At 41.8% G+C, this 27,826-nt stretch overlaps 1 protein-coding gene across 3 annotated transcripts in view; it reads left to right on the plus strand.

Annotated features, from left to right (window-relative positions):
* Positions 1-27,826, plus strand: part of LOC139749639 (RUN domain-containing protein 1-like) — a 250,604-nt gene that overhangs the window by 185,166 nt on the left and 37,612 nt on the right. For all 3 annotated transcript variants that reach the window (XM_071663796.1, XM_071663799.1, XM_071663798.1), the window contains exon 10: positions 2,435-2,630. In XM_071663796.1, the coding sequence (XP_071519897.1) occupies positions 2,435-2,630 (196 nt within the window). The remainder of the gene's footprint in view (positions 1-2,434; positions 2,631-27,826) is intronic.

Raw genomic sequence — 27,826 nt, forward strand, 5'->3', positions numbered from 1 at the left:
GTTCTGTTGGGCCTGGATGTGGAAAGGGAGCTGTGGTTTCGGTGCACTATACATGACAGCTAGACACTGAGTGTGAACGAATGTGGCCTTTTTTGTCTTTTCCTAGTGCTACCTCACTCACATGAGGAGTGATGGGGTTGTTATTTCATGTGTGGTGGGATGGCAACGGAAATGAATAAGGGCAGACAGTATGAATTATGTACATGTGTATATATGAATATGTCTGTGTGTGTATATATGTATATGTATACATTGAGATATATAGATATATAGGTATGTATATGTGAGTGTGTGGACGTGTATGCATATACATGTGTATGAGGGTGGGTTGGGTCATTCTTTCATCTGTTTCCTTGCGCTCCTTCACTAACGTGGGAGACAGCGACAAAGTATAAATAATAAATAAATATTTATTTTATTTATTATACTTTGTCGCTGTCTCCTGCATTAGCGAGGTAGTGCAAGGAAACAGACAAAAGAATGGCCCAACCCACCCACATACACATGTTTATACATACACATCCACTCATTCACATATACATACCTATACATTTCGACGTATACCTATATAAATATACACAGACATATACACATATACACATGTACACAATTCACACTTGCTCCCTTTATTCATTCCCATCGCCACCCCGCCACACATGAAATGACACCATCTCCCCCTACACGCACACATTAAAAGACAACAAGTCCACATTCATTCACACTAAGTCTCTAGCTGTCGTGTATAATGCCCTGAAACCACAGCTCCATTTCCACATCCAGGACCTACAAAACTTTCCGTGGTTTACTCCAGACACTACACATGCTCTGGTTCAATCCATTGACAGCACGTCGACCCCGTTATACCACACTGTTCCAATTCACTCTCTTCCTTGCATGCTTTTCACCCTCCTGTATGTTCAGGCCCCGATCACTCGAAATCTTTTTCATTTCCTCCTTCCACCTCCAATTTGGTCTCCCACTTCTTCTTCCCTCCACCTCTGACACATATATCTTCTTTATCAATCTTTTCTCCTTCATTCACTCCATGTGTCCAAACCATTTCAACATACCCTCCTCTGCTCTCTCAACCACATTCTTTTCATTACCACACGTTTCTCTTAACCTTTCATTACTTACTCGATCAAACAACCTCACACCACATATTGTCCTCAAACATTTCATTTCCAACACATCCACTCTCTTCTGCACAACCTTATCTTGTAGCCCATGCCTCACAACCATATAGCATTGTTGGAACCACTATTCCTTCAAACATACCCGTTTTTACTCTCTGAGATAACATTCTCACCTTCCACACATTCTTCAACACTCCCAGAACCTTCACTCCCTCCCCACCCTGTGACTCACTTCCACTTCCATGGTTCCATTTGCTGCCAAGTCCACTTCCAGATTCACTTCCTCTAGTTTTTCTCCATTCAAACTTACCTTCCAATTTACTTGTCCCGTCCCTCAACCCTACTGAACCTAATAATCTTACTCTTATTCACATTTACTTTCAACTTTCTTCTCTCACACACCTTACCAAACTCAGTCACCAACTTCTGCAGTTTCTCACCCAAATCAGACACCAGTGCTGTATCATCAGCGAAAAACAACCGACTCACCAAGCCCTCTCATCCACAACAGACTAAAAATATTTGCCCCTCTCTCCGAAACTCTTGCATTCACCTCCCTAACTACCCCATCCTTCAACTAATAAAGTAACCAGGGAGACATCAGGTATCCCTGCCAGACCGACATTCACTGGGAACCAATCACTTTCCTCACTTCCTACTTGACACTTGTCTTACATCCTTGGTAAAAACTTTTCACGGCTTCTAGCAACTTACCTCCCACACCAGATACTCTGAAAACCTTCCACAAAGCATCTCTATCAACTCTATCATATGCCTTCTCCAGATCCATAAATGCTACATACAAATAAATCTGTTTTTCTAGGTATTTCTCACATACATTCTTCAAAGCAAACACCTGATCCACTCATCCTTTACCACTTCTGAAACCACACTGCTCTTCCCCAATCTGATGCTCTGTACATACCTTTACCCTCTCAATCAGTGCCCTCCCATATAATATCCCAGAAATACTCAACAAACTTATGCCTCTGTAATTTGAACACTCACCTTTATCCCCTTTGCTTTTAAACAAGGTATATGACGTATAACACAAATTTTGAATTAGTGTGATACCTAAACATAACTGTGATATAGTGAGGCTCTTCTGTACTCTTTTATTTTTCTTTTAGCCAAAGGATAATTTGGAAATATGTGAGTGTATGCATTTTGTGGAAGATTAGAAGAAAGAAGAATCATTAGATGATTAGATTTAATGAATTAATTGTAACAAATTTAATTTCACAAAAACTGAAACTTTACCACAACACATTTATTATTGATTTTTTTCATCCGTGCAGAGATTTACGAGCAGCTTTAGAAGTAGCTGTCAATAGTGTACTGGAATTACTTAGGAGCTACACATGTGCTGACAGTGACTACACCAGTGAATCTGAGGAAATGGCCATCATGGCTGGTAATGAGGAAGTAACAGTTGCTGTACGCAAACATCTTGCACCTGCACTCAGAGACCTTATTCAGCACGGACTAATGCCAGTATGTTGAAATTTGTTGTTCATAAACCTTATTAAAGCTTTTTGCTTTGCTGTAACTAGCATTTACTGGTAAACATAGATCCGTGAATTCACTCTTTCCTTTGTTATTCTAACCCCCTGCTGCACCAGGCCATCCTAATATGGGCCACAGAAATGACCTATTTCTAAACTTGCACCACAGAGGTCATAGTTAGAATTCTTTATGTTAGCCAAGCTCTTCTTAGGTAGCCTACATAGTGTAGATCTTGAATAGTGATTGGATTCGGATCTCTGTCTTTATTACTATGTGCAATAGCCATTGATTGATTAAAGTATTCAGAACACTGTCTCATATACCACAGATTTTTTTTTATAGGTATGGAGTATGTAAATGAGTTTGCGTGATAATACTTAAAGTTATTTGTTTTTAATGATAGATGATGAAAAGCAGATGTTTTGAAGTTATGAGATATTAATAGAATATAGTTGGTGGGAGCCTCTAGAAACACTGCTAGGGTTGCCCTCTGCCAGTGGCCTGTTAAGGGGGAGGCATTGAAGGCTTAAAAGCAGCACTGGAATTTACCAGTTATGGATACTTTTGCTGTGGCCACCCCCTTGAGAGAATCCCTGAAGGGACTGGGCCTCAGAGATATAGATAGATAGACAGATAGATCAATGACAGACTTTAGAGAGCTTTCCATTTTCTTGAAACAGAGGATGGAGAGGTAAGAATACTGCACATACATCTCCTGCTTGTCTTGATAATGTTGTCACTTTAAAAACATGAGCTTGAGAGGAAGCCTAATGAGGATCTTCCCTCAAAGATACAGACTTGAATGTCTATGTATATATTGTATGTGCTGCATTTTGGTTAAAAAAAAACATGAATGTTTTAGCATTGAGCAAAACTTGGTAGGGGAAGTGGATAGAATGGGTTAGGAATGCTGAGGAGTAAAATCTAAAATGACTGAATGGACAAGAGTAAATGAAGGAATAGCACTTTTGAGGAATAAGGAGCTGGGACTGGGTTGAAAAATGTTTGGAAGTAAGTTCATGATTGATGAAGGTTAGAATGAAAGTAGACAGCAGAATGTGGGTGGTTGTTAGTGTCTATCCACCTGGTAGAGAAGTAAGTGAAGAAGAGAGGGGTGTATTTTAGGACGAGCTAACTATGTGTTTTTGGAAGTTTTGATGAAAGGGATTGAGTTTTGGGGCAGGCTGTCTGAATGCAAAGATGGGTGAAGTGGGAATGAAGGGTATGATTGAGGGACATGGGATCCTGGAGTAAACAAAAATGGGAAAAGCTTGTCATACTGTTTACCAAGAGAGCTGTGGTGATTAGAAATATGTGATTTGAAAAGAATTATTATTGCTTAAAAAAGTACCAGAAAAGTGGGGTCCGTTAGGTGTCATAATGAACAGTACAATCCCTGTTGTTTGGACACTGTTGTGTTGGTAGGGTTGATTAGCCTCAGTAAGCAATGGTGCTGCAACTGCTTATAATCATGTTAGTCATGGTAGTTTATAATTGCAGTTATTCTTCAGCATACATATTATAGTCTGGCCAGTATGAAAGTAGTATGATCACCCTACGTAGCATATCTGATGCTCTATGTGAAATGCAGTATCAACGACTGGGTAGTTGTCATGTTGGTACTGAACCCAAACATTGTTCATATGTACTGTATAGTAAGTGAACAGTATATCTTAATGTTTTAGTTTGTAATATATGAGACACCCAGGATAATGAAACAGTGCAGGATATTTCAGTAATATAGTGTAGTAACAGTGCCATTGATTATTGAATATGATAACTTTTACAGTCACATTCCTGTATGCTTCAGCAGCGGAAATATGCTTTTGTATCATTAGGATGGTTTGATGTGTTTCAGTTAAAGTGTCTAGTGCTTCACTAGATGTTTAACACTTCTTCAGAGTTGATTCGAGACTGTTGTTTCATGATCATGTCATTTGCCATGATGGCAACACAGAGTATGCTTGGAGTGATTATTGCCCTTTACAATAAGGGTTATAGCAAGGCAGAAATTGTGAGGTGTATTGGCATGTCCTACCATACTGTGGCATTGTAGATACTTCAGTATGAAGACACTTGTGGCACAGACAACTAGGTTGTACTGGTCTCCCTTATGCAATCTGTGATTGATCAACCACTAATTGCGATGACCAATACCGTGGTTTATGATGAAGCCTTCAAACTGTCTGTAACAAACACCACAGCATAGGGGTGCATAGGCAGAGACCTGCATTGAAATGCAAGCTCACCAACATAAATATAAAGCAGAGGATAGTGTATGTGCCAGAGTATACGAACCAACTGGTTTGCTTCTGGGAGCAGGTTGTTTCCTGTGATGAGAAAACATTCTCTACTGATGCCTCTACAGTAGCAGGTTAGGTTTATTGACAGCCAAGCAGTAAGTATCTGTCAAACACAGCCTGTGTCTTCTACCAATATTGATTGCTACTGTAATGAAAAATGATGGAACGTGGCTATTAAAGATGATAGGCCTATACTACCCTTTCAGTGTGATATATTATGTTGTCAGTACGATATCATGTCTTTCATTGTCATAATATGAATTGCTGTGGCAGTTTCAACTCTTGCATTATCATAATCTAACAGGGTTATGTATACTTCTCTCTTTAAGACTAATATTTTATTTATTTTTACTACTTTATGCTAATTTGATATTTCTACAACATCCATCTTTAGTCATCAGGTTTTAGTTTACCCAAACATTATGGAGTTTGCTATTTTATAGTTATTCAACTTTTGTTCCACTTTTGTTCCTTGATCGAATACAGTTGCTGACCACTTTATAAGTTTTTGATTTCGGATTCGATACCCATCATGTTGTGGGTACTGGGAAAAGTGGACATGTCACTGCAGGGTTGTTTGCGTGGATGCACAAAGATGTTAGGGAGAGCACAGATGTGGACCCAGGTCATTTCATGGGGAAAAGTATGTTGAAGCATTGTAGATAATTTTATGCTCTGTGAAGCCAATGGTCTACCCTCAGCCAGAGCCATTTTACTTCTTCTTTGACAACAGCCCCATCCACACTTATCAGACTGTTAAAGCATAGTTTGAGCAACACCCAGGAATCACAGTATTGTCACACCCACCCAAATCCTATGAGTTGATCTCTGTCAAACTTAATTAGACTGTCATGAATAGAGAGTTCCTGCACATCTGCCATTATAGCTGCACTGTCATCATACGTAATGCCTTGCAGGTATGGGAACACCATCATAGTCCAGAGGGACAACAGCTGACATCAGAGTTGGTGGCATACATACCTGAACACTTGATCAATGTTCTGGACTCATAAGGTGGTTATAGCATATATTGATGTAATAATCATGAGATGCCATTACTCTTTACTTTACCTATTATTATATTACCATGTTGGGGTGAAGAGAGTGGTGAGAGTAAGAGAGCTTGGGAAGGAGACGTGTGTGAGGAACTACCAGGAGAGACTGATTACAGAATGGAAGAAGGTGAGAGCAAAGGAGGTAAGGGGAGTGGGGGAGGAATGGGATGTATTTAGGGAAGCAGTGATGGCTTGCGCAAAAGATGCTTGTGGCATTAGAAGCGTGGGAGGTGGGTTGATTAGAAAGGGTAGCGAGTGGTGGGATGAAGAAGTAAGATTATTAGTGAAAGAGAAGAGAGATGCATTTGGACGATTTTTGCAGGGAAAAAATGCAAATGAGTGGGAGATGTATAAAAGAAAGAGGCAGGAGGTCAAAAGAAAAGTGCAAGAGGTGAAAAAGAGGGCAAATGAGAGTTGGGTGAGAGAGTATCATTAAATTTTAGGGAGAATAAAAAGATTTTTGGAAGGAGGTAAATAAAGTGCGTAAGACAAGGGAGCAAATGGGAACTTCAGTGAGGGGGGCTAATGGGGAGGTGATAACAAGTAGTGGTGATGTGAGAAGGAGATGGAGTGAGTATTTTGAAGGTTTGTTGAATGTGTTTGATGATAGAGTGGCAGATATAGGGTGTTTTGGTCGAGGTGGTGTGCAAAGTGAGAGGGTTAGGGAAAATGATTTGGTAAACAGAGAAGAGGTAGTAAAAGCTTTGCGGAAGATGAAAGCTGGCAAGGCAGCAGGTTTGGATGGTATTGCAGTGGAATTTATTAAAAAAGGGGGTGACTGTATTGTTGACTGGTTGGTAAGGTTGTTTAATGTATATATGATTCATGGTGAGGTGCCCGAGGATTGGCGGAATGCTTGCATAGTGCCAATGTACAAAGGCAAAGGGGATAAGAGTGAGTGCTCAAATTACAGAGGTATAAGTTTGCTGAGTATTCCTGGTAAATCATATGGGAGGGTATTGTTTGAGAGGATGAAGGCATGTACAGAGCATCTGGTAGGGGAAGAGCAGTGTGGTTTCAGAAGTGGTAGAGGATGTGTGGATCAGGTGTTTGCTTTGAAGAATGTATGTGAGAAATACTTAGAAAAGCAAATGGATTTGTATGTAGCATTTATGGATCTGGAGAAGGCATATGATAGGGTTGATAGAGATGCTCTGTGGAAGGTATTAAGAATATATGGTGTGGGAGGCAACTGTTAGAAGCAGTGAAAAGTTTTTATCGAGGATGTAAGGCATGTGTATGTGTAGGAAGGGAGGAAAGTGATTGGTTCTCAGTGAATGTAGGTTTGCGGCAGGGGTGTGTGATGTCTCCATGGTTGTTTAATTTGTTTATGGATGGGGTTGTTAGGGAGGTGAATGCAAGAGTTTTGGAAAGAGGGGCAAGTATGCAGTCTGTTGTGGATGACAGACCTTGTGAAGTGAGTCGGTTGTTGTTTGCTGATGATACAGCGCTGGTGGCTGATTCATGTGAGAAACTGCAGAAGCTGGTGACTGAGTTTGGTAAAGTGTGTGAAAGAAGAAAGTTAAGAGTAAACGTAAACAAGAGCAAGGTTATTAGGTACAGTAGGGTTGAGGGTCAAGTCAATTGGGAGATAAGTTTGAATGGAGAGAAACTGGAGGAAGTGAAGTGTTTTAGATATCTGGGAGTGGATCTGGCAGTGGATGGAACCATGGAAGCGGAAGTGAATCATAGGGTGGGGGAGGGGGCGAAAATTCTGGGAGCCTTGAAGAATGTTTGGAAGTCGAGAACATTATCTCGGAAAGCAAAAATGGGTATGTTTGAAGGAATAGTGGTTCCAACAATGTTGTATGGTTGCGAGGCGTGGGCTATGGATAGAGTTGTGTGCAGGAGCATGGATGTGCTGGAAATGAGATGTTTGAGGACAATATGTGGTGTGAGGTGGTTTGATCGAGTAAGTAATGTAAGGGTGAGAGAGATGTGTGGAAATAAAAAGAGTATGGTTGAGAGAGCAGAAGAAGGTGTTTTGAAATGGTTTGGTCACATGGAGAGAATGAGTGAGGAAAGATTGACCAAGAGGATATATGTGTGAGGGGTGGAGGGAATGAGGAGAAGTGGGAGACCATATTGGAGGTGGAAAGATGGAGTGAAAAAGATTTTGAGTGATCAGGGCCTGAACATGCAGGAGGGTAAAAGGAGGGCAAGGAATAGAGTGAATTGGAACGATGTGGTATATCGGGGTCGACGTGCTGTCAATGGATTGAACCAGGGCATGTGAAGCATCTGGGGTAAACCATGGATAGTTCTGTGGGGCATGGATGTGGAAAGGGAGCTGTGGTTTCAGTGCATTATTACATGACAGCTAGAGATTGAGTGTGAACAAATGTGGCCTTTGTTGTCTTTTCCTAGAGCTACCCCGCACACATGAGGGGGGAAGGGGTTGTTATTCCATGTGTGGTGAGGTGGCGATGGGAATAAATAAAGGCAAACAGTATGAATTATGTACATGTGTATATATGTGTATGTCTGTGTGTGTATATATATGAGTACATTGAGATGTATAGGTATGTATATTTGCGTGTGTGGACGTGTATGTATATACATGTGTATGTGGGTGGGTTGGGCCATTTCTTTCGTCTGTTTCCTTGCGCTACCTTGCTAACGCAGGAGACAGCGACAAAGCAAAATAAAAAAATATATATTACCACCTTGGTATCTGATAGATGTATCAGTAACAAATGCTACTTATGGGTACAGTCAACATGTGCATTCTTAAGGATACAGTCAACATATACATTTACTCCTTGTTGATGTTGTGCAAAGGAACATTAAAGGATTACCATGCATATATTTTTATTGCATGTGTCTAACATTGATAATGTCTTTACATATAATACAACCACACAGATTATATTCATATGGAAAATGTTAAAGACACCCAGCAGGAAATGTCATGTATACTACATGGCAACCATTGTGGCATGCGTTGCTATTGCCTTGACACATGGTCATTTACCATTTCCCAGAAACTTGCGTCCAGTGTGTGTTATTGTCATGAGCATTATTTTTCGGATTTTTTTTTGAGCGATTGTACATAAGTATATGTGTACCTACCTACAAGTATCTTTGATGAGATTTTTCTGTGATGGCAGGGCTTATGCATAGTGCTTACCACATAATAGTTTGTTGGATATTGTCTCCCCTAGCCATCGCTCCTTCAGTCATCATTTATGTTGCTTTTGGTATAATGCAGTATTCTTTGGAAGCTACTCACCTGGCATGATTTTCTATTCAAGACTCATTTAGTAATGTTTTCATTCACAAGTCTCATCTTTTGAATGTTTCTGAAGCCATTTTTTGTATATTTCTTGGTTCTCCTGGAATTCCATTTGATAAGTGTCCTCGCTTCCTCACTGGGACTTCATATGTATTATTATTATTATATTTGTCCCTGGAGATAGGGGAGAAAGAAAATCTTCCCACACATTACCCGTGTAAAGATCATGAGAGGCACGTGTTTTGTGAGCAGCTGAGTGAGTGTGTTAGCAGTTTTGATGCATGAGACCGGGTTGTAGTGATGGGTGATTTATTGCAAAGGTGAGTAATGTGGCAGTTGAGGGTATAATTGGTGTACATAGGGTGTTCAGTGTTGTAAATGGAAATGGTGAAGAGCTTGTAGATTTGTGTGTTGAAAAAGGACTGGTGACTGGGAATACCTGGTTTAAAAAGAGAGATATACATAAGCATATATATGTAAGTAGGAGAGATGGCCAGAGAGCATTATTGGATTACGTGTTAATTGATAGGTGCGTGAAAGAGAGACTTTTAGATGTTAATGTGCTGAGAGGGCCAACTGGAGGGATGTATGCTCATTATCTTGTGGAGGTGAAAGTATGTAGAGGTTTTCAGAAAAGAAGAGAGAATGTTGGGATGATGAGAGTGGTGAGAGTAAGTGAGCTTGGAAAGAAGACTTGTGTGAGGAAGTACCAGGAGAGATTGAGTGCAAAATGAAAAAAGGTGAGAGCAAATGACGTAAGGGGAGTGGAGGAGGAATAGGATGTATTTAGAGGAGCAGTGATGTCTTGCACAAAAGATGCCTGTGGCATGAGAAAGGTGAGGGGTGAGCAGATTAGAAAGCATAGTGAGTGGTGGGATGAAGAAATAATATTGTTAGTGAAAGAGAAGAGAGAGGCATTTGGACAATTTTTTGCAAGGAAACAGTGCAGATGACTGGGAGATGTATAAAAGAATGAGGCAAGAGGTCAATGGAGAGGTGCAAGAGGTGAAAAAGAGGGCAAATGAGAGTTGGGGTGAGAGAATATCATTAATTTTAGGGAAAATAAAAAGATGTTTTGGAAGGAGGTAATATTAGTGCGTAAGACAAGAGAACAAAGTGTAACATTGGTGAAGGGCGCCAATGGGGAGGTAATAACAAGTAGTGGTGAAGTGAGAGGGAGATGGAGTGAGTATTTTAAAGGTTTGTTGAATGTTTGATGATAAAGTGGCAGATATACGGTGTTTTGGTCGAGGTGGTGTGCAAAGTGAGAGGGTCAGGGAGAATGATTTGGTAAACAGAGAAGAGGTAGTGAAAGCTTTGCGGAAGATGAAAGCTGGCAAGGCAGCAGGTTTGGATGGTATTGCAGTGGAATTTATATAAAAATGGGATGACTGTGTTGTTGACTGGTTGGTGAGGATATTCATTGCATGTATGGTTCATGGTGAAGTGCCTGAGGATTGGTGGAATGCATGCATTATGCCATTGTACAAAGGCAAAGGGGATTAAGGTGAGTGTTCAAATTACAGAGGTATAAGTTTGTTGAGTATTCCTGGGAAATTATATGGGAGGATGTTGATTGAGAGGGTGAAGGCATGTACAGAGCATCAGGTTGGGGAAGAGCAGTTTGGTTTCAGAAGTGGTAGAGAATTTGTGGATCAGGTGTTTGCTTTGAAGAATATAAGTGAGAAATACTTACAAAAACAGAGGGATTTGTATGTAGCATTTATGGATCTGGAGAAGACATATGATAGAATTGATAGAGATGCTCTGTGGAAGGTATTAAAAGTATATGATGTGGGAGGTAAGTTGCGAGAAGCAGTGGAAAGCTTATATTGGGGATGTAAGGCATGTGTATGAGTAGGAAGAGAGGAAAGTGATTGGTTCCCAGTGAATATTGGTTTGTGGCAGGGGTGCCTGATGTCTCCATGGTTGTTTAACTTGTTTATGGATGGGGTTGTTAGGGAGGTGATTGAATGAGTTTTGGTGAGAGGGGCAAGTATGCATTCTGTTGTGGAAGAGAGGGCTTGGGATGTGAGTCAGTTGTGTGCTGGTGGCTGATTCGGTTGAGAAACTGCAGACATTGGTGACTGAGTTTGGTAAAGTTTGTGACAGAAGAAGGCTGGGAGTAAATGTGAATAAGAGGAAGGTGATTAGGTTCAGTAGGGTTGAGGGACAAGTTAACTGGGAGGTAAGTTTGAGTGGAGAAAAATTGGAGGAAGTGAAGTGTTTTAGATATCTGGGAGTGGATTTGGCAGCAGATGGAACCATGGAAGTGGAAGTGAGTCACAGGGTGGGGAAGGGGGTGAAGGTTCTAAGAGCATTGAGGAATGTGTGGAAGGTGAGAACATTATCTCGGAGAGGAGAATTGGGTATGTTTGAAGGAATAGTGGTTCCAACAATGTTATATGGTTTTGAGGCATGGGCTATGGATAGAGTTGTGCAGAGGAGGGTGGATGTGTGGAAATGTGATGTTTGAGGACAATATGTGGTATGAGGTGGTTTGATCAAGTAAGTAACAAAAGGGTAAGAGAGATGTGTGGTAATAAAAAGTGTGGTTGAGAGAGCAGAAGGGGGTGTATTGAAATGGTTTGGTCACATGGAGAGAATGAGTGAGGAAAGATTGACAATGAGGATGTATATGTCAGAGTTGGAGGGAGCGAGGAGAAGTATGAGACCAAATTGGAGATGGAAGGATGGAGTGAAAAAGATTTTGAGTGATTGGGGCCTGAATATACAGGAGGGTGAAAGGCGTGCAAGGAATAGAGTGAATTGGAACGATGTGGTATACCAGGGTCAACGTGGTGTCAATGGATTGAACTAGGGCATGTGAAGCGTCTGGGTTAAACCATGGAAATTTTATGGGGGCTGGATATGGAAAAGGAGCTGTGGTTTCAGTGCATTACACATGACAGCTAGAGTCTGAGTGTGAACGAATGTGGCCTTTGTTGTCTTTTCCTAGCATTACCTCACGCGCATGTAGGGGAGGGGGTGCCATTTCATGTATGACGGAGTGGTGGCGGGAACGGATGAAGGCAGCATGTATGAATTTCCACACATCTCTCATCGTTTCATTACTTACTCGATCAAACCACCTCACACCACATATTGTTCTCAAACATCTCATTTCCTATACATCCACCTTCCTCCACACGATCCTAGCTATAGAACACGCCTCGCAATCATATAACATTGTTGGAACCACTATTCCTTCAAACATACCCATTTTTGCTCTCTGAGATAGTGTTCTCGCCTTCCACACATTCTTCAATGCTTCCAGAACCTACGCCCCCTCCCCCTCCCTGACTCACTTCCACTTCCATGGTTCCATCCACTGCTGAATCCACTCCCAGATATCTAAAACACTTCACTTCTCCAGTTTTTCTCTGTTCAAACTTACCTTTCAGTTTGCTTGTCCCTCAACCCGACTGAACCTAATAACCTTGCACTTATTCACATTTACTCTCAGGTTTCTTCTTTCACATACTTTACCAAACTCGGTCACCAACGTCTACAGTTTCTCACCCGAATCTGCCACCAGTGCACAACAACTGACTCGCTTCCCAAGCCCTCTTATCTACAACAGACTGCCCCTCTCTCCAAAACTCTTGCAATCACCTCCCTAACAACCCCATCCATAAGGAAGTTAAACAACCATGGAGACATCAGGCTTCCCTGCCGCTAACCAACATTCACTGGGAACCAATCACTTTCCTCTTCCTACTCGTACACGTGCCTTACATCCCAGAAGCTTCACATGCCCTGGTTCAATCCATTGACACCACGTCGACCCCGCTATACCACATCGTTCCAGTTCACTCCATTCCTTGCACGCCTTTCACCCTCCTATATGTTCAGGCCCCGATCGCTCAAAATCCTTTTCACTCCATCCTTCTACCTCCAATTTGGTCTCTCACTTCTCCTTGTTCCCTCCACCTCTGACACATATATCCTCTTTGTCAATCTTTCCTAACTCATTCTCTCCATGTGTCCAAACCATTGCAATACACCCTCTTCTGCTCTCTCAACCACACTCTTTTTATTTCCACACATCTATCTTATCCTTTCATTACTCACTCGATCAAACCACCTCACACTACATATTCTCCTCAAACATCACATTTCCATCACATCCACCCTCCTCCGCACAACCCTATCTATAGCCCATGCCTCACAACCATATAACATTGTTGGAACTACTATTCCTTCAAACATACACATTTTTGCTTTCCGAGATAATGTTCTCACCTTCCACACATACTTCAATGCTTCCAGAACCTTCGCCTCCTTCTTCACCCTGTGACTCACTTCCGTTTCCCTGGTTCCATTTGCTGCTAAATCCACTCCCAGATGTCTAAAACACTTCACTTCCTTCAGTTTTTCTCCATTCAAACTTACCTCTCAATTGACTTTTCCCTCAACCCTACTGTACCTAATAACCTTGCTCTTATTCACATTTACTCTAAGCTTTCTTCCTTCACACACTTTACCAAACTCAGTCACCAGCTTCTGCGGTTTCTCACCTGAACCAGCCACCAGTGCTGTATCATCAGCAAACAATAACTGATTCACTTCCCAAGCCCTCTCATCCACAACAGACTGCATACTTGCCCCTCTTTCCACCTCCCTAACAAATCCATCCATAAACAAATTAAACAACCATGGACACATCACGCACCCCTGCCACAAACCGACATTCATTAGGAACCAATCACTTTCCTCTCTTCCTACTCGTACACATGCCTTACATCCTCAATAAAAACTTTTCACTGGTTCTAGCAACTTACCTCCCACACCATATACTCTTAATACCTTCCACAGAGCATCTCTATCAATTCTATCATATGCCTTCTTCAGATCCATAAATGCTACAGATAAATCCATTTGTTTTTCCTAGTATTCCTCGTATACATTCTTCAAAGCAAACACCTGATCCACACATCATCTACCACTTCTGAAACCACACTGCTCTTCCCCAATCTGATGCTCTGTACATGACTTGACCCTCTCAATCAATAACCTCCCATATAATTTACCAGAGAGAGCTTGGGAAGTGAGTCAGTTGTTGTTCGCTGATGATACAGCGCTGGTGGCTGATTCATGTGAGAAACTGCAGAAGCTGGTGACTGAGTTTGGTAAAGTGTGTGGAAGAAGAAAGTTAAGAGTAAATGTGAATAAGAGCAAGGTTATTAGGTACAGTAGGGTTGAGGTTCAAGTCAATTGGGAGGTGAGTTTGAATGGAGAAAAACTGGAGGAAGTGAAGTGTTTTAGATATCTGGGAGTGGATCTGGCAGCGGATGGAACCATGGAAGCAGAAGTGGATCATAGGGTGGGGGAGGGGGCGAAAATTCTGGGGGCCTTGAAGAATGTGTGGAAGTCGAGAACATTATCTCGGAAAGCAAAAATGGGTATGTTTGAAGGAATAGTGGTTCCAACAATGTTGTATGGTTGCGAGGCGTGGGCTATGGATAGAGTTGTGCGCAGGAGGATGGATGTGCTGGAAATGAGATGTTTGAGGACAATGTGTGGTGTGAGGTGGTTTGATCGAGTGAGTAACGTAAGGGTAAGAGAGATGTGTGGAAATAAAAAGAGCGTGGTTGAGAGAGCAGAAGAGGGTGTTTTGAAGTGGTTTGGGCACATGGAGAGAATGAGTGAGGAAAGATTGACCAAGAGGATATATGTGTCGGAGGTGGAGGGAACAAGGAGAAGAGGGAGACCAAATTGGAGGTAGAAAGATGGAGTGAAAAAGATTTTGGGTGATCGGGGCCTGAACATGCAGGAGGGTGAAAGGAGGGCAAGGAATAGAGTGAATTGGAGCGATGTGGTATACCGGGGTTGACGTGCTGTCAGTGGATTGAATCAAGGCATGTGAAGCGTCTGGGGTAGACCATGGAAAGCTGTGTAGGTATGTATATTTGCGTGTGTGGACGTATGTATATACATGTGTATGGGGGGGTTGGGCCATTTCTTTAGTCTGTTTCCTTGCGCTACCTCGCAAACGCGGGAGACAGCGACAAAGTATAATAAAAAAAAAAATAATAATTTACCAGGAACGCTCAACTTATACCTCTGTAATTTGAACACTCACCTTTTCCCCCTTGCCTTTGTGCATTGGCACTATGCATGCATTCCACCATTCCTCAGGCACTTCACCGTGAACCATACATACATTAGATATCCTTACCAACCAGTTAACAACACAGTCACCCCCTTTTTAATATATTCCACTGCCGTACCAATACCAGTAAGCTTTATCTATAAATGGGGATGGGGAGATAGAATAATTCCCATGTATTCCCTGCATGTCTTAGAAGGCAGCTAAAAGGGAAGGGAGTGGGGGACTGGAAATCCTCCCCTTCTTTTTTTAAGTTTCCAAAAGAAGGAACAGAGAAGGGTGCCAAGTGAGGATATTTCCTGTAATGCTCAGTCCTCTTTTCTTAACACTACCTCACTGATGCGGGAAATGGCCAATATGTATGATGAAAATGATGATCTTTATATATGGGATAGGAAAGAAAGAATACTTCCCACGTATTCCCTGTGTATCGTAGAAGGCGACTAAAAGGGGAACAAGTGTGTGGGGGGGGGGGGGGCTGGAAATCCTCGCCTCTCGTTTTTAACTTTCCAAAAGAAGGAACAAAGGGGACCAAGTGAGGATATTTCCTCTAAGGCTTGGTCCTATGTTCTTAACACTACTTCGCTGATGCAGGAAATGGCGAGTATGTATGAAAAAAAAAACGTTTATTAATATATATTGAGACTATAGAGTTCAAGCTCTTTTAGTCTTTCATGGTGGTTCATATGTTGAAGTCCACTTGTACTTTTAGTGTTTTTGAATTTTCTCCGTGTTTGTTTCACTTTGCGTAACTAGCAGACATTCAACACCACAGTTTTTACACTTACTTCCTATATATACAGAATGGAAAAAGGTGAGAACAATGGAAGTAAGGGGAGTGGGGGAGGAATGGGATGTATTTAGGGAATCAGTGATGGATTGCGCAAAAGATGCTTGTGGCATGAGAAGAGTGGGAGGTGGGTTGATTAGAAAGGGTAGTGAGTGGTGGGATGAAGAAGTAAGATTATTAGTGAAAGAGAAGAGAGAGGCATTTGGACGATTTTTGCAGGGAAAAAATGCAATTGAGTGGGAGATGTATAAAAGAAAGAGACAGGAGGTCAAGAGAAAGATGCAAGAGGTGAAAAAGAGGGCAAATGAGAGTTGGGGTGAGAGAATGTCATTAAATTTTAGGGAGAATAAAAAGATGTTCTGGAAGGAGGTAAATAAAGTGCGTAAGACAAGGGAGCAAATGGGAACTTCAGTGAAGGGTGCAAATGGGGAGGTGATAACAAGTAGTGGTGATGTGAGAAGGAGATGGAGTGAGTATTTTGAAGGTTTGTTGAATGTGTCTGATGACAGAGTGGCAGATATAGGGTGTTTTGGTCGAGGTTCTGTGCAAAGTGAGAGGGTTAGGGAAAATGATTTGGTAAACAGAGAAGAGGTAGTAAAAGCTTTGCGGAAGATGAAAGCAGGCAAGGCAGCAGGTTTGGAAGGTATTGCAGTGGAATTTATTAAAAAAGGGGGTGACTGTATTATTGATTGGTTGGTAAGGTTATTTAATGTATGTATGAATCATGGTGAGGTGCCTGAGGATTGGCGGAATGCGTGCATAGTGCCATTGTACAAAGGCAAAGGGGATAAGAGTGAGTGCTCAAATTACAGAGGTATAAGTTTGTTGAGTATTCCTGGTAAATTATATGGGAGGGTATTGATTGAGAGGGTGAAGGCATGTACAGAACATCAGATTGGGGAAGAGCAGTGTGGTTTCAGAAGTGGTAGAGGATGTGTGGATCAGGTGTTTGCTTTGAAGAATGTATGTGAGAAATACTTAGAAAATCAAATGGATTTGTATGTAGCATTTATGGATCTGGAGAAGGCATATGATAGAGTTGACAGAGATGCTCTGTGGAAGGTATTAAGAATATATGGTGTGGGAGGCAAGTTGTTAGAAGCAGTGAAAAGTTTTTATCGAGGATGTAAGGCATGTGTACGTGTAGGAAGAGAGGAAAGTGATTGGTTCTCAGTGAATGTAGGTTTGCGGCAGGGGTGTGTGATGTCTCCATGGTTGTTTAATTTGTTTATGGATGGGGTTGATAGGGAGGTGAATGCAAGAGTTTTGGAAAGAGGGGCAAGTATGAAGTCTGTTGGGGATGAGAGAGCTTGGGAAGTGAGTCAGTTGTTATTCGCTGATGATACAGCGCTGGTGGCTGATTCATGTGAGAAACTGCAGAAGCTGGTGACTGAGTTTGGTAAAGTGTGTGAAAGAAGAAAGTTAAGAGTAAATGTGAATAAGAGCAAGGTAATTAGGTACAGTAGGGTTGAGGGTCAAGTCAATTGGGAGGTAAGTTTGAATGGAGAAAAACTGGAGGAAGTAAAGTGTTTTAGATATCTGGGAGTGGATCTGGCAGCGGATGGAACCATGGAAGCGGAAGTGGATCATAGGGTGGGGGAGGGGGCGAAAATCCTGGGAGCCTTGAAGAATGTGTTGAAGTCAAGAACATTATCTCGGAAAGCAAAAATGGGTATGTTTGAAGGAATAGTGGTTCCAACAATGTTGTATGGTTGCGAGGCGTGGGCTATGGATAGAGTTGTGCGCAGGAGCATGGATGTGCTGGAAATGAGATGTTTGAGGACAATGTGTAGTGTGAGGTGGTTTGATGGAGTAAGTAACGTAAGGGTAAGAGAGATGTGTGGAAATAAAAAGAGCGTGGTTGAGAGAGCAGAAGAGGGTGTTTTGAAATGGTTTGGACACATGGAAAGAATGAGTGAGGAAAGATTGACCAAGAGGATATATGTGTCGGAGGTGGAGGGAACGAGGAGAAGTGGGAGACCAAATTGGAGGTGGAAAGATGGCGTGAAAAAGATTTTGTGTGATCGGGGCCTGAACATGCAGGAGGGTGAAAGGAGGGCAAGGAATAGAGTGAATTGGATCGATGTGGTATACCGGGGTTGATGTGCTGTCAGTGGATTGGATCAGGGCATGTGAAGCGTCTGGGGTAAACCATGGAAAGCTGTGTAGGTATGTATATTTGCGTGTGTGGACGTATGTATATACATGTGTATGGGGGTGGGTTGGGCCATTTCTTTCGTCTGTTTCCTTGCGCTATCTCGCAAACGCGGGAGACAGCGACAAAGCAAAAAAAAAATATAAATATATATTATTTATTTACTATCTATTTATTTTGCTTTGTCGCTGTCTCCCGCCTTAGCGAGGTAGCGCAAGGAAACAGACGAAACAATGGCCCAACCCGCCCACATACATACGTGTATTCGTACACGTCCACACACGCAAATATACATACCTATACATCTCAACGTATACATATATATATACACACAGATATATACATATATACACATGTACATAATTCATACTGTCTGCCTTTATTCCCGTCGCCACCCTGCCACACATGAAATAACAACCCCCTCCCCCTGCATGTGCGCGAGGTATATGAATATATATATTTTTATTTATTTATTTTGCTTTGTCGCTGTCTCCCGCGTTAGCGAGGTAGCGCAAGGAAAAAGACAAAAGAATGGCCTAACCCACCCACATACACATGTATATACATACACGTCCACACACGCAAATATACATACCTATACATCTCAACGTATACATATATATATATACACACACAGACATATACATATATACACATGTACATAATTCATACTGTCTGCCTTTATTCATTCCCATCGCCACCCTGCTACACATAAAATAACAACCCTCTCCCCCCAAATGTGCGTGAGGTAGCTCTTGGAAAAGACAACAAAGGCCCCATTCGTTCACACTCAGTCTCTAGCTGTCATGTAATAATGCACCAAAACCACAGCTCCCTTTCCACATCCAGGCCCCACACAATTTTCCATGGTTTACCCCAGACGCTTCACATGCCCTGGTTCAATCCATTGACAGCACATCGACCCAGTATACCACATTGTTCCAATTCACTCTATTCCTTGCACGCCTTTCACCCTCCTGCATGTTCAGGCCCCAATCACTCAAAATCTTTTTCACTCCATCTTTCCTCCTCCAATTTGGTCTCCCACTTCTCCTCATTCCCTCCACTTCTGACACATATATCCTCCTGGTCAATCTTTCCTCATTCATTCTCTCCATGTGACCAAACCATTTCAAAACACCCTCTTCTGCTCTCTCAACCACACTCTTTTTATTACCACACATCTCTCTTACCCTATTATTACTTACTCGATCAAACCACCTCACACCACATATTGTCCTCAAACATCTCATTTCCAGCACATCCACCTTTCTGCGCACAACTCTATTCATAGCCCATGCCTACCAACCATACAACATTGTTGGAACCACTATTCCTTCAAACATACCTATTTTGCTTTCCGAGATAATGTTCTCGACTTCCACACATTCTTCAAGGCTCCCAGAATTTTCGCCCCCTCCCCCACCCTATGGTTCACTCCGCTTCCATGGTTCCATCCGCTGCCAAATCCACTCCCAGATATCTAAAACACTTCACTTCCTCTAGTTTTTCTCCATTCAAACTTATCTCCCAATTGACTTGACCCTCAACCCTACTGTACCTAATAGCCTTGCTCTTATTCACATTTAGTCTCAACTTTATATATATATATTTTTTTTTTGCTTTGTCGCTGTCTCCCGCGTTTGTGAGGTAGCGCAAGGAAACAGACGAAAGAAATGGCCCAACCCACCCCCATACACATGCCTTGATTCAATCCACTGACAGCACGTCAACCCCGGTATACCACATCGCTCCAATTCACTCTATTCCTTGCCCTCCTTTCACCCTCCTGCATGTTCAGGCCCCGATCACACAAAATCTTTTTCACTCCATCTTTCCTCCTCCAATTTGGTCTCCCACTTCTCCTCATTCCCTCCACTTCTGACACATATATCCTCCTGGTCAATCTTTCCTCATTCATTCTCTCCATGTGACCAAACCATTTCAAAACACCCTCTTCTGCTCTCTCAACCACACTCTTTTTATTACCACACATCTCTCTTACCCTATTATTACTTACTCGATCAAACCACCTCACACCACATATTGTCCTCAAACATCTCATTTCCAGCACATCCACCTTTCCGCGCACAACTCTATTCATAGCCCATGCCTACCAACCATACAACATTGTTGGAACCACTATTCCTTCAAACATACCCATTTTTGCTTTCCGAGATAATTTTCTTCACTTCAACACATTCTTCAAGGCCCCCAGGATTTTCGCCCCCTCCCCCACCCTATGATCCACTTCCGCTTCCATGGTTCCATCCGCTGCCAGATCCACTCCCAGATATCTAAAACACTTCACTTCCTCCAGTTTTTCTCCATTCAAACTCACCTCCCAATTGACTTGACCCTCAACCCTACTGTACCTAATAACCTTGCTCTTATTCACATTTACTCTTAACTTTCTTCTTCCACACACTTTTCCAAACTCAGTCACCAGCTTCTGCAGTTTCTCACATGAATCAGCCACCAGCGCTGTATCATCAGCGAACAACAACTGACTCACTTCCCAAGCTCTCTCATCCCCAACAGACTTCATACTTGCCCCTCTTTCCAAAACTCTTGCATTTACCTCCCTAACAACCCCATCCATAAACAAATTAAACAACCATGGAGACATCACACACCCCTGCCGCAAACCTACATTCACTGAGAACCAATCACTTTCCTCTCTTCCTACACGTACACATGCCTTACATCCTCGATAAAAACTTTTCACTGCTTCTAACAACTTGCCTCCCACACCATATATTCTTAATACCTTCCACAGAGCATCTCTATCAACTCTATCATATGCCTTCTCCAGATCCATAAATGCTTATACCTCTGTAATTTGAGCACTCACTCTTATCCCCTTTGCCTTTGTACAATGGCACTATGCACGCATTCCGCCAATCCTCAGGCACCTCACCATGAGTCATACATGCATTAAATAACCTTACCAACCAGTCAACAATACAGTCACCCCCTTTTTTAATAAATTCCACTGCAATACCATCCAAACCTGCTGCCTTGCCGGCTTTCATCTTCCGCAAAGCTTTTACTACCTCTTCTCTGTTTACCAACTCATTTTCCCTAACCCTCGCACTTTGCACACCACCTCGACCAAAACACCCTATATCTGCCACTCTATCATCAAACACATTCAACAAACCTTCAAAATACTCACTCCATCTCCTTCTCACATCACCACTACTTGTTATCACCTCCCCATTTGCGCCCTTCACAGAAGTTCCCATTTGCTCCCTTGTCTTACGCACTTTATTTACCTCCTTCCAGAACATCTTTTTATTCTCCCTAAAATTTAATGATACTCTCTCACCCCAACTCTCATTTGCCCTTTTTTTCACCTCTTGCACCTTGCACCTTTCTCTTGACCTCCTGTCTCTTTCTTTTATACGTCTCCCACTCAATTTCATTTTTTCCCTGCAAAAATCGTCCAAATGCCTCTCTCTTCTCTTTCACTAATACTCTTACTTCTTCATCCCACCACTCACTACCCTTTCTAATATATATATATATATATATATATATATGTATATATTTTTTTTTTTTTTTTTTTATACTTTGTCGCTGTCTCCCGCGTTTGCGAGGTAGCGCAAGGAAACAGACGAAAGAAATGGCCCAACCCCCCCCATACACATGTATATACATACGTCCACACACGCAAATATACATACCTACACAGCTTTCCATGGTTTACCCCAGACGCTTCACATGCCCATGCCTTTGTATATATATATATATATATATATTTTAATAAATTCCACTGCAATACCATCCAAACCTGCTGCCTTGCCGGCTTTCATCTTCTGCAAAGCTTTTACTACCTCTTCTCTGTTTACCAAATCATTTTCCCTAACCCTCTCACTTTGCACACCACCTTTGTCGCTGTCTCCCGCGTTTGCGAGGTAGCGTAAGGAAACAGACGAAAGAAATGGCCCAACCCACCCCATACACACGTATATACATATGTCCACACACGCAAATATACATACCTACACAGCTTTCCATGGTTTACCCCAGACGCTTCACATGCCCTGATTCAATCCACTGACAGCACGTCAACCCCGGTATACCACATCGATCCAATTCACTCTATTCCTTGCCCTCCTTTTACCCTCCTGCATGTTCAGGCCCTGATAACACAAAATCTTTTTCACTCCATCTTTCCACATCCAATTTGGTCTCCCACTTCTCCTCGTTCCCTCCACCTCCGACACATATATCCTCTTGGTCAATCTATCCTCACTCATTCTCTCCATGTGCCCAAACCATTTCAAAACACCCTCTTCTGCTCTCTCAACCACGCTCTTTTTATTTCCACACATCTCTCTTACCCTTACGTTACTTACTCGATCAAACCACCTCACACCACACATTGTCCTCAAACATCTCATTTCCAGCACATCCATCCTCCTGCGCACAACTCTATCCATAGCCCACGCCTCGCAACCATACAACATTGTTGGAACCACTATTCCTTCAAACATACCCATTTTTGCTTTCCGAGATAATGTTCTCGACTTCCACACATTCTTCAAGGCTCCCAGGATTTTCTCCTCCTCCCCCACCCTATGATCCATTTCCGCTTCCATGGTTCCATCCGCTGCCAGATCCACTCCCAGATATCTAAAACACTTTACTTCCTACAGTTTTTCTCCATTCAAACTTACCTCCCAATTGACTTGACCCTCAACCCTACTGTACCTAATTACCTTGCTCTTATTCACATTTACTCTTAACTTTCTTCTTTCACACACTTTTACCAAACTCAGTCACCAGCTTCTGCAGTTTCTCACATGAATCAGCCACCAGCGCTGTATCATCAGCGAACAACAACTGACTCACTTCCCAAGCTCTCTCATCCCCAACAGACTTCATACTTGCCCCTCTTTCCAAAACTCTTGCATTCACCTCCCTAACAACCCCATCCATAAACAAATTAAACAACCATGGAGACATCACACACTCCTGCCGCAAACCTACATTCACTGAGAACCAATCACTTTCCTCTCTTCCTACACGTACACATGCCTTACATCCTCGATAAAAACTTTTCACTGCTTCTAACAACTTGCCTCCCACACCATATATTCTTAATACCTTCCACAGAGCATCTCTATCAACTCTATCATATGCCTTCTCCAGATCCATAAATGCTACATACAAATCCATTTGCTTTTCTAAGTATTTCTCACATACATTCTTCAAAGCAAACACCTGATCCACACATCCTCTACCACTTCTGAAACCACACTGCTCTTCCCCAATCTGATGCTCTGTACATGCCTTCACCCTCTCAATCGATACCCTCCCATATAATTTACCAGGAATACTCAACAAACTTATACCTCTGTAATTTGAGCACTCACTCTTATCCCCTTTGCCTTTGTACAATGGCACTATGCACGCATTCCGCCAATCCTCAGGCACCTCACCATGAGTCATACATACATTAAATAACCTTACCAACTAGTCAATAATACAGTCACCTCCTTTTTTAATAAATTCCACTGAAATACCATCCAAACCTGCTGCCTTGCTGGCTTTCATCTTCCGCAAAGCTTTTACTACCTCTTCTCTGTTTACCAAATCATTTTCCCTAACCCTCTCACTTTGCACACAACCTCGACCAAAACACCCTATATCTGCCACTCTATCATCAAACACACTCAAGAAACCTTCAAAATACTCACTCCATCTCCTTTTCACATCACCACTACTTGTTATCACCTCCCCATTTGCGCCCTTCACTGAAGTTCCCATTTGCTCCCTTGTCTTATGCACTTTATTTACCTCCTTCCAGAACATCTTTTTATTCTCCCTAAAATTTAATGATACTCTCTCACCCCAACTTTCATTTGCCCTCTTTTTCACCTCTTGCACCTTTCTCTTGACCTCCTGTCTCTTTCTTTTATACATCTCCCACTCAATTGCATTTTTTCCCTGCAAAAATCGTCCAAATGCCTCTCTTTTCTCTTTCACTAATAATCTTACTTCTTCATCCCACCACTCACTACCCTCTCTAATCAACCCACCTCCCACTCTTCTCATGCCACAAGCATCTTTTGCGCAATCCATCTCTGATTCCCTAAATACATCCCATTCCTCCCCCACTCCCCTTACTTCCATTGTTCTCACCTTTTTCCATTCTGTACTCAGTCTCTCCTGGTACTTCCTCACACAAGTCTCCTTCCCAAGCTCACTTACTCTCACCACCCTCTTCACCCCAACATTCACTCTTCTTTTCTGAAAACCCATACAAATCTTCACCTTAGCCTCCACAAGATAATGATCAGACATCCCTCCAGTTGCACCTCTCAGCACATTAACATCCAAAAGTCTCTGTTTCGCGCGCCTGTCAATTAACACGTAATCCAATAACGCTCTCTGGCATATCTCTCCTGCTTACATACGTATACTTATGTATGTATATATATATATATATATATATATATATATATATATATATATATATATACATACCATATATATGTGTATGTGTGTGTATATGTATATATATGTATATATATATATATATATATATATATATATATATATATATATATATATATATTTTTTTTTTTTTTTTTTTTTTTATACTTTGTCGCTGTCTCCCGCGTTTGCGAGGTAGCGCAAGGAAACAGACGAAAGAAATGGCCCAACCCCCCCCCCCATACACATGTACGTACACACGTCCACACACGCAAATATACATACCTACACAGCTTTCCATGGTTTACCCCAGACGCTTCACATGCCTTGATTCAATCCACTGACAGCACGTCAACCCCTGTATACCACATCGCTCCAATTCACTCTATTCCTTGCCCTCCTTTCACCCTCCTGCATGTTCAGGCCCCGATCACACAAAATCTTTTTCACTCCATCTTTCCACCTCCAATTTGGTCTCCCTCTTCTCCTCGTTCCCTCCACCTCCGACACATATATCCTCTTGGTCAATCTTTCCTCACTCATTCTCTCCATGTGCCCAAACCATTTCAAAACACCCTCTTCTGCTCTCTCAACCACGCTCTTTTTATTTCCACACATCTCTCTTACCCTTACGTTACTTACTCGATCAAACCACCTCACACCACACATTTTCCTCAAACATCTCATTTCCAGCACATCCATCCTCCTGCGCACATCTCTATCCATAGCCCACGCCTCGCAACCATACAACATTGTTGGAACCACTATTCCTTCAAACATACCCATTTTTGCTTTCCGAGATAATGTTCTCGACTTCCACACATTTTTCAAGGCTCCCAAAATTTTCGCCCCCTCCCCCACCCTATGATCCACTTCCGCTTCCATGGTTCCATCCGCTGACAGATCCACTCCCAGATATCTAAAACACTTCACTTCCTCCAGTTTTTCTCCATTCAAACTCACCTCCCAATTGACTTGACCCTCACCCCTACTGTACCTAATAACCTTGCTCTTATTCACATTTACTCTTAACTTTCTTCTTCCACACACTTTACCAAACTCAGTCACCAGCTTCTGCAGTTTCTCACATGAATCAGCCACCAGCGCTGTATCATCAGCGAACAACAACTGACTCACTTCCCAAGCTCTCTCATCCCCAACAGACTTCATACTTGCCCCTCTTTCCAGGACTCTTGCATTTACCTCCCTAACAACCCCATCCATAAACAAATTAAACAACCATGGAGACATCACACACCCCTGCCACAAACCTACATTCACTGAGAACCAATCACTTTCCTCTCTTCCTACACGTACACATGCCTTACATCCTCGATAAAAACTTTTCACTGCTTCTAACAACTTGCCTCCCACACCATATATTCTTAATACCTTCCACAGAGCATCTCTATCAACTCTATCATATGCCTTCTCCAGATCCATAAATGCTACATACAAATCCATTTGCTTTTCTAAGTATTTCTCACATACATTCTTCAAAGCAAACACCTGATCCAAACATCCTCTACCACTTCTGAAACCGCACTGCTCTTCCCCAATCTGATGCTCTGTACATGCCTTCACCCTCTCAATCAATACCCTCCCATATAATTTACCAGGAATACTCAACAAACTTATACCTCTGTAATTTGAGGTATATATATATATATATATATATATATATATATATATATATATATATATATATATATATATATATATATATCGCTACCTCGCAAACGCGGGAGACAGCGACAAAGTATAAAAAAAAAAAGAAATATATATATATATATATATATATATATATATATATATATATATATATATATATGTATGTGTATGTATATATGTATATGTATATGAGCGCCTCTTCGCAAACGGAACTACCTTGGCCCACCAGTGATGCTACTACGTTTGTGAATCGGGAACCATTGCAACACAAACCTCGCCAGGTGGTAGAGTTTCCCGCAGTGTATCGAGACAGACTTCCCCAGAACTTTTTTTAAAGGGGAAGTAAATGTTTATAGTTGTGTTACTGGAGTGATAGTTTTCATACATGGTGTTTTGATAAGAAAATAGTGAAATTGGAGAAAAATGTAGCTTAGACATTGAAGCTTATTGATACAGTGGTTAAATTGATGAGAACTGCTATTGACGTTTGTGTAAATAAATTATACATTTCCTTTTTCCATAGCCAGAGGTTGAATCATTATGAGACATTCATTTTTTCATTCATTTCAAGCTAGAAGTTTCAGTTTTCTAAATTGTTTCTTACATTTTTCATATGTATATATATGTATGTGTGTGTGTGTGTATATATGTGCGTATGTATGTGTATGTGTGTGTATGTGTATATGTATATATATATGTATATTATCCCTGGGGATGGGGTGAAAGAATACTTCCCACGTATTCCTTGCGTGTCGTAGAAAGCGACTAGAGGGGACGGGAGCGGGGGGCCAGAAATCCTCCCCTCCTTGTATTAACTTTCTAAAATGGGAAACAGAAGAAGGAGTCACGCGGGGAGTGCTCATCCTCCTCGAAGGCTCAGAGTGGGGTGCCTAAATGTGTGTGGATGTAACCAAGATGTGAAAAAAGGAGAGATAGGTAGTATGTTTGAGGAAAGGAACCTGGATGTTTCGGCTCTGAGTGAAACGAAGCTCAGGGTTAAAGGGGAAGAGTGGTTTGGGAATGTCTGGGGAGTAAAGTCAGGGGTTAGTGAGAGGACAAGAGCAAGGGAAGGAGTAGCAATACTCGTGAAACAGGAGTTGTGGGAGTATGTGATAGAATGTAAGAAAGTAAATTCTCGATTAATATGGGTAAAACTGAAAGTTGATGGAGAGAGGTGGGTGATTATTGGTGCATATGCACCCGGGCATGAGAAGAAAGATCATGAGAGGCAAGTGTTTTGGGAGCAGCTGAATGAGTGTGTTAGTGGTTTTGATGCACGAGACCGGGTTATAGTGATGGGTGATTTGAATGCAAAGGTGAATAATGTGGCAGTTCAGGGAATAATTGGTATACATGGGGTGTTCAGTGTTGTAAATGGAAATAGTGAAGAGCTTGTAGATTTATGTGCTGAAAAAG

This window comes from Panulirus ornatus, chromosome 7 (genome assembly GCF_036320965.1).
Source record: "Panulirus ornatus isolate Po-2019 chromosome 7, ASM3632096v1, whole genome shotgun sequence".
NCBI lineage: Eukaryota > Metazoa > Arthropoda > Malacostraca > Decapoda > Palinuridae > Panulirus > Panulirus ornatus.